Source organism: Cavia porcellus, unplaced genomic scaffold (genome assembly GCF_034190915.1).
Source record: "Cavia porcellus strain 051 isolate PalLab524CR breed Dunkin Hartley unplaced genomic scaffold, mCavPor4.1 scaffold_3, whole genome shotgun sequence".
Classification (NCBI taxonomy): Eukaryota; Metazoa; Chordata; class Mammalia; order Rodentia; family Caviidae; genus Cavia; species Cavia porcellus.
In genome coordinates this window covers 16,126,878-16,135,032 of record NW_026947486.1, presented here as the reverse complement: position 1 = coordinate 16,135,032, position 8,155 = coordinate 16,126,878, and the positions used below count along the sequence as shown (strand labels likewise).

Here is an 8,155-nt window from a genome sequence, read left to right as displayed (position 1 = left end):
CACTGGCCAAGCAACCTGGCCCCAGCCTCCCGCAGAAAGTAAGACAAACTGCCTTCCCTGATTTAGTCTTCATAGGTTCTCTCTATTCCAAAATTAGTGCTTGCACCTACTCTACACTGTCTCCCTTCTCTCGGTATCCAGAGGAAAGAAATCGTGGGGCAGTTCAGTCTTTTCAAATCGGGCCAGCTGCTGAGATGTGAGGCAGGGTGAAAAGAAAAGAGGGATGCTCAGGCCTTGGGAAGAGAGACCAACACAGTTGGGCACAGGCAAGAGGCTCTTTCTGGTGCTCTCTTCATCACTCTATAGAGGCCACCAGGTTGTTGCCTCTCTCTTGGCCTCAGATCAGCAAGAGAAAATGGGTGACCCCAAGGTTCTCTATTCCCTGAGCACTAAAAAGCTTTGTGCTTTCAAATCAATGTTAAATGTGCACTTACCAGCCAGCAAATTAACCAGTAGTTATTTCATAGCTGAATATGGTAAAATGGGGGAAAGTATGGCAGAAAGGGGGCAGGGGTGTGTGTGTGTGTGTGTGTGTGTGTGTGTGTGTGTGTGTTCTGTAGGGACAGATATAACCAGACTGAAAACAGTGGAGGGCGGAGGCCTTCAGGATACTTTGAAACTCCCAGGTGGAACCTAGGTCGAGCACACATCCTGCCTGGACCTTTCCTGCCCAGCTGGGATATCCTGTGTTTGTCAAGAGAACCACACGGGGAAGTTGTGGTCATTGTCCTTTCCGAAATCTGTCAGTGAGCTGCCCCTGAGCAGAGGTAACCGCCCAGGCAGAGGAAGAGTGACTCTGGAAACACATTATCAGCATCCTCCAAGAACTTCCTCACCTCCTCCCTAGCCTCATTAGCCCTGAGCAGATCAGCATCCCCAAACAGAAACCTGGAAGGTTGGGATGAGGCCAACACCCTAAAGCCCAGCCTGCTGCTCTGAGGCCTTCTTTCCATCTGAGCCCCCGCGCAGCCCTGCGTGGAAACTGAAAGCGCAGTCCTGAGCCCGGGATGGATCCCAGGCTGGGGCCTGAGGCCGCTGCTCTCCGCCCACATTGGCCGGCCCTACTGCTGCTGGGGCTCTCAGCACTGAGCTGTCTCTCCTCTCCAGCTGTTCCCCCTCCTTCTCTGGTGCCCCAAGTCAGAAGCAGCAACAATTTGGGACGGACCTTCCTCGGTCTTGATAAATGCAATGCCTGCATTGGGACATCTATTTGCAAGAAGTTCTTTAAAGAAGAAATAAGGTCAGAATCTCAATCAAATAACTCTAAGGGGCAAAATTCTGTTCTCTTCATTGAAGATGTCCAGGGGTTTGTTAAAAATGGGTCAGGATGTAATTTATGGGTGGGAGCTGAATCGAAACCATTTCTTGGTGGCAGTAATGGTTGAAGTGGGTAGGAGGGCAGGGGCTAAAGCCAAACTCCAGCCCTAAATGCTAAATGCAAAGGTTCCTTTTGAAATGAAAGTTTGACATTTTCTTTTACTATGAATGGCGCAGCCTGGAGCTATTGTATTTTCCAAGTTTATTTGTCGAAAGGGAGGCAATAAAATTTATAGAAAGCCTACTGTGTGTAGCCATTTGAAACCATCCTGGTGTTAACAGTTTACACCTGTCATTCAGTTGACAAACCATGACATAGCAAGATTAAGTGACTTGGTCAAGGGCAGATCTAGAATTCAAACTGGAGCAGTTTGCTCCAAAGTTTCAGAGCCCCTTAATGGTTGAGAGATGTTACCAGGATCAGAGGAAAATGAAAGTGTTTGTGACACACATGGCTCTCAGCAAAGAATCGTATTACTCTCTGGAATTCAAACTGATTTGGACACAGTCAAGGAGATTTAACCAAGGCCAGGGCCCAGAAGGCACTGGGGTAACAGCCACTATAACTGGTCTTTGTACTCCATGGGAGATGGGGGTGATTAAGGAGGGAGCCATGTTATAAAAAAAATAATAGGCTTGGTCTGATGCAGACCAAAGTAAGGAGCTCCAAAGAGGGGACCTGAACTCAAAATGTAGATGGTGAAAGGGCCTCTCCAAGGGGAAGAATTTGGAGCAAGGTCTCGAAAACTGAGCTGACATTTTGTGGGAGGGAAGGGCTTGAGGCAGCAGAAATAGCTGAAGGAAAAACCCAGAGGTGTAGGAGGCCTTGAGAGATGCTTCATGACTGGCATGGCAGGGAAGCAGGTGTGATACATGGGCCAGGGAGCCTTGAATGCTGTACCAAGGATCAAGACTTTAACCAGTACTAAAGACCCTTTGTCCCACGCTCCTTCTCCTCTGGCCAGCCTCAAGGCCCTATCAAGCTTTTAAGATTCAGTAACAAAACAAAAAGTATAAACAATTATTTTATTACCAATCTGTATTATCCAAAGACATCTTTGATTATTCAACAACTAAGTTAGGAATCAGAAACCATAAATAGAAAGTACTCATGGGAAATGCTGAACTTCTTTTGAGAGATCACAGATATTTTAGGGAGTTTATATGAACATTTCCTATTAAGCCTTTTTAAATGTCAAAAGAGGCTTGATCAGGGCAAAGGCATCGTGGGCAATGCTGATGGTGGTAAGCTGGGACGGGGAAACCAGTGCTCAGGATGGACTGGAGTTGCTGACAGGGCTTGTGAGACCCGTTCTCATAGGTTTGGAAGACAGGTCGTGGGGCCAAAGAGGGGCGGGAAGCACACAGGTTGGACTATACAGTCACTTTGTTGACTGACTGGATGTGAGATGAAGTGAAGATGGTAGTGTTAATGTGAACTTCAGGTTTCCCAGCTAGAAAAGGGGATGAAGAAGACCAAGAACACAGGTGAACTGGTGCTGACTCCTCCAAGGAAGGAGGCAATGATCACATGAATATATCTTAAGACAGTTTAAGATGGAAGGGGAAGTAAGAGACTCACTTGAAGAAGCATTCTCAGTTCCCTTCCTGCTTATTTATCAAGTGTCATAAGCAAGGCATTTTCCCCCCAGGCAGGTACTGGCCAAACTCAGAAAGCATTTTCCTAAATATCTTTATACTCTATTGGCGTTCAGGATATTACTTCATCTCCCTTGGAATTTATTTTCCATGTGTGCCTGAAAGGAAAGGGTACACACAGGAAAACACCAGGCGAGGCAGGGGCAGGGCTATAGCTCTCCACACAGAACGTTCATCCTCGGTGAAGAGAGGAAGAGAGAAGCCAGGCACGGTGTTGCACACCTGTGATCTCAGCACTTGGGAGCCTGCGGCAGAAAGATCTCTGAGTGCAAGGCCAGCCTGAACTAAATAGTGCGACTGTGTCCCAAAAAACAAACAAAAACCAGAGACAGTGAGTACAACTGAAGAGGCAGACTTCTTTATAATCCTTCTCTCTGCATTATAAGTAACTTTTTCTTACTAGAAAAGTAGCACTTGTTTATTTTAGAATTATCAAAGAATGTTTACTAAGGGTAATACAAAATAAAAATCATGTATAATTCCTCCCACAAGAGAGCGGTCTTAAAGCAAACATTTTGCTGGTCAGCCTTTACCACCTTTATTCTAAATATGAATTAAGAAATATTTACAACAAAAGTTCATTGTATTTACTATTGTATTTACTATTTTGGAAACTTTTTTAAAAATATAATAGGAACATCTCTCCATATGCTTAAATATTCTTCACAATTGAATCCTTAATACTTTTGTGACATTCAACTACATCAATTAGCCTTAATTTATTTAACTAATTCACTACCATAAGATGATCTAGGATTTTTTTACAGTATTATAAAATATTTTTTATTAGTACGTTTGTGGTACCTGCAGTTTACAATCATCTCAGGGAGTGAGTACATGTATGTAGCACAACTTGCTTCTTTTATTTAACCCCCCCTTTCCTCTTCACTCTCCTCTTCCTCCTCTAATTCAATATTATAACGTGTTGTGTTAAACATTTCTGTGGTGAGATTTTTGTGCATATCCTTGATTAACTTCATGTGAAAAACTCCTATAAGTAGGATTTCTGGTTCAAAAATATAGCGTGAATGTGTGTGTGTGTGTGTGTGTGTAAAGTTTACTTCACTATTGCAAATATTTAGCATTGCAATATTTTCATTTGCATTTCTTCTGTTCTAAATTGAGCATTTTTCCCAGCAACCCGCCCCCCCCCGCCTTTTTAAATTTTGAGAAAAGGCTTGTTAAGTCTCTAAATTGTTGAGGCTGGACTTGAACATGTGATCCTCCTGCCTCTGCTTCACAGAGTGCTAGGATTATACGTATGCACCACCATGGCTCACTCTGCTTGTCCATCTTGTAGCCCAGTGAGGAGCCTTCCCAGCCTCACATCAATTATGCCCATAGTCTCGATTCAGAAGAAAAATTAGGAAGCTGCCTTGTTTTGTGATTTTCCAAATTCCAGGATATTAACAATTTAGTGAATAAGAAGCAGGACTCATTTTTTTTCACTGACATTCTTCTGCACAGTTTCTTTATATGTATAGTTAATAATAGTATAAAGCCTGATAAGTTTATTGAAAGAATTAAATTAACACACACAAAGTGCTTAGCAAAGTGACTGGCATGTTTAAGTACTTCAGAAATGTGTATTACTATTATCATTAACTGAAAGAGCCAACCAGTTGTAAATACTTATACCCAGAACCTTTAGTAGGGTTGAAAGTCCATGAATAAGAGCAGCTGCAGAACACAGGCAGACAGGCCCGCCTTGCGGACTTGGGCCCTAGTTGATTCTCCCAGTGGGATGGATCATTTCCCATGATTGTCCCAAAACTTCTAGTAAACATCATCACAAATTTACAGTGTTTCATCTTCTTAAATATTCTTGTGGCAATCTTCTTGAACGGAATTCTAGGTGTCTACTTTCATTATGATTTGCACTGTCAAAGTTGCTTCCTGACCATTTTTGTTGGTTGCCCATCTTCCCAAATCTGAGAGGTCTAGAGCACTCGTACATTCTCCAGGAATTCAGATGCCTGCACATTCCAGCTCCTTGGACAAGCTCCATGACCCTTTTGCCCTTATGAGTTTTTTGTGTGGCTTTCTTTGCCATCAAATAATAGGAAAAGCTTGCAGTCTTTTAGATGAGGCTGCATCACGTAAGTGAGAAAATAAAACAATCTCTTCCAAAACATATTACCCAAATCTCATTATCATGGGGTTACTCAACAATACCCAATAGTAAGAATCTAATGATTCTTATTTAAATTACACTAATGTATTATAGCCCGATTTTCACTTGCTGTATGACCGTCAATTGATAATAATAATTATGGTAAACTTTTTCTGGGTAGTTTTGTTTTTGTTTTTCTTTTCTGAGACAGGGTCTCACCAGTTCAGGCTGGCATTGAACTCACTTTGTAACCCAGCCTGGCCTTGAACTCACAGCAATCCTCCTGCCTCAGCCTCCCAAGTGCTAGAATTACGGTATACACCAATATACCCAGTTTGGGTAGTTTTTCATACATAAATCAAAAGGAGATTTGAAATTCTACTCTAATGGAAATGCCAGCACACAGTTGGAGAAATAAGTGGGGGGAAAAGGTAATCACAAGGCTGAGGAAATTGGCAAATGATAATAAGGCTGTGCCTCTGGGGCTGGGGATTTAGCTCAGCGGCATAAGTGCCTGCCTTGCAAGCAGGCAGTCGTGAGTTCGATCTCCGGTACCGATAAAAAGGAAAAAGACCAAAAAAAAGAAAAATAAGGCTGTGCCTCTCCTCTGAGGAAGATTAAAAACTGATGAGGGCACTGTGTACAATTGCATAGCTCCTGGAGCCCAAACAGCTTCCAGTTGTGATGACTATTTAGCAGCCACAGTTTTCTGAGACTTGGTTGGTATTGATGACCTAAATCTTTGGACTGAAAGAAAAATTGAAGGTGCTGCTTCAAGTTGGATATGGAGGGACATTGATCTCCCCAGTACAGGCCCAAGAGCCTCTTCGAGAACAGTGGTTCCAAGACCTAGGCATTGGTCAGAGAGTAGGTGGTTTGGGGAACCAGGAGAAGGGAACAGAAAGACAGTGGAGTTTACTGACAGACAAGCTGGGGTTTGTACCCCTGCAACATACTATCTGACCTTTGGCAAAGGGCTCAAGCTCTATGAGCTTCGATTCCCAAACCTGTAAAGGGAGGCCTAGGATATGGCAAGAATCAAAAGAGTCAGTGTAAAGTTACTACCTGCACATAGAATAGAAATGTAGGCAGCTGTAGCTAGCCCTTCAACAGCCAGTTGAGTGAAGAGAATAATTTCTGTCTCACTCATACCTCCCTCACCTTTTCTGACATCACATAAATACTTCTTGGAGTTTGAGGAAATGAAGAGTCCTCTCATAAGATGAGTTTGCAATACTGTAAGAGAAATGGATCAGGTGGGCCATTGTTCCCTCTCTCCCACCCCTGCTGGCCTCAATCTTAAAAGGACTATTCTTCCAACAGGTTTGACAACTCGCTGGTTTCCAATCTTGAACTGCCTTCTCACTCCTTGCCTTCTTACCCTGCAAATTACTCAGATGATTCTAAAACCTGGCGCCCTGTGGAGATCTTTAGCCTAATCAGCAGATACCAAAATGAGGTCTCAGACAGGAGAATCTGTGCCTCCATATCGGCCCCAAAGACCTGCAGCATTGAGCGTGTCCTGAAGAAAACAGAAAGATTCCAGAAATGGCTGCAAGCCAAGCGCCTCACACCAGACCTGGTGCAGGTGAGTGTTCAGGCTGTATGTGTGTGGGTGGGCACAGGGAGAGAGAAAAAAAGAAAAGGAGGGAGCCAGGGAGGAGAAAGGAAGGAGGGGAGACAGAGGGAAAGGGAGAGGGGGAGAGAGAGAGAGAGAGAGAGAGAGAGAGAGAGAGAGAGAGAGAGAGATCTATTCCAATCTCACATCTCATCTGGGGGAATAAAAGAGACATTCTGGCCTGTCTAAACTATAATATGAACTATAATAAAACAGAATGACTTGAGACAAGACAGAAACTTAAGATTTATTTGTAAGGCTCTGTCCCATTGTCACCTATCATTCTTTTTGATGTGACCCTTGGAGACTATTCGAGAAATAGTCCCTGGCTTCCATCTCTTGGGGGAAGATCTCCCAGGATGACTTTAACAGCCCACCCCCTGACAACATTCCATAGCTAGTTCTGAAGTTTGGGAAAGCCCAAGATGAGACTGTTTCCACAGTATGTGTTGAGGACCATAGCAAAGTAGATAAAGGGTCCAGGAAGAACAGAGAACTTTTTGTTTTAGACCTTCTTGAAAATCCCATTGCTTCTTCCTGCCTCCATGTTGTCAAGTCCCATATTATGAAGTACAATCCTCAAGGAAAGACTGCCTATACCCAGGACCTGGACAACATAGCAAAGGCAGGAACTTACTTGTGCACAAAATATATGAGACTCTATGTAAGGTGGCTATACTGGTCTTAGGTTTTGAAATAAGAAAACAAATTTCCCTTGTCTCCTAAACACTTCCATAATAAAATAGACTGGAAATCATTCCAGGGGAACTGACAAGTCAAAAAAAAAAAAAAACTTCCAGATACATTTAATGTCACTTATCTTGACAGATATAAATATTGGAGTGTAGGGGAAAGGTCCCTGGGGCCTGGAGACTATGGTTAAGCTGTACATCTGCCATTAGAAGCTGCGCCACGGAGAAGGAGTGGAGATCCAGGAAGAACAGAGACCTTCTGGCTCCTGTTCACCCATTCAACAAGTTTCAGTCACTGCACTGCACCTTGGGGAGTCAATGATGACTCAGACATAAGCTCCATTCCCAGGAGCTCTGTTCCCAGGAGCTTATGGTACAGTGGTACAAACAGCCAAGAGTACATATTACCACAAAGCAATGTCATTGATATTGTGACATTCCCTGTGGGTACAAGGGACAGACTTGGGTCTTTCGTTTACCACCCAATTGACCTTGAATTTAAGCCCAGGACTTTCCTACTGAGCTCTGACATTCCTGCTGTGAAAGTGGCTAGGGAAGAAGGCCCACAGCAGTGGCGGTGAACCTATGGCCCATGTGCTGCAGTGGGCACACAAAGCCTTCTATGTTGGCACATGAGCCAAGTCAACCCAGCAGCGGGACATTGGTTAACAGTTGTTTTTTCCAAACTAAAACCTCAATATTCAGGTTTAATTGTAGTTTTGGCACCTTGTGACAAATAAGTGGGTTTAGGGTTGC

At 43.6% G+C, this 8,155-nt stretch overlaps 1 protein-coding gene across 2 annotated transcripts in view; it reads left to right on the top strand.

Moving 5' to 3' along the window:
• The first annotated feature begins 853 nt into the window (after positions 1-853).
• Positions 854-8,155, top strand: part of Dipk2b (divergent protein kinase domain 2B) — a 48,565-nt gene continuing 41,263 nt past the window's right edge. Inside the window, exons 1-2 of one of the 2 annotated variants that reach the window (XM_063245759.1) lie at positions 854-1,240; positions 6,413-6,677. In XM_063245759.1, coding sequence (XP_063101829.1) covers positions 1,008-1,240; positions 6,413-6,677 — 498 coding nt within the window. In that variant the 5' untranslated portion in view covers positions 854-1,007. The remainder of the gene's footprint in view (positions 1,241-6,412; positions 6,678-8,155) is intronic. The other variant, XM_063245758.1, reaches the window with a different exon arrangement.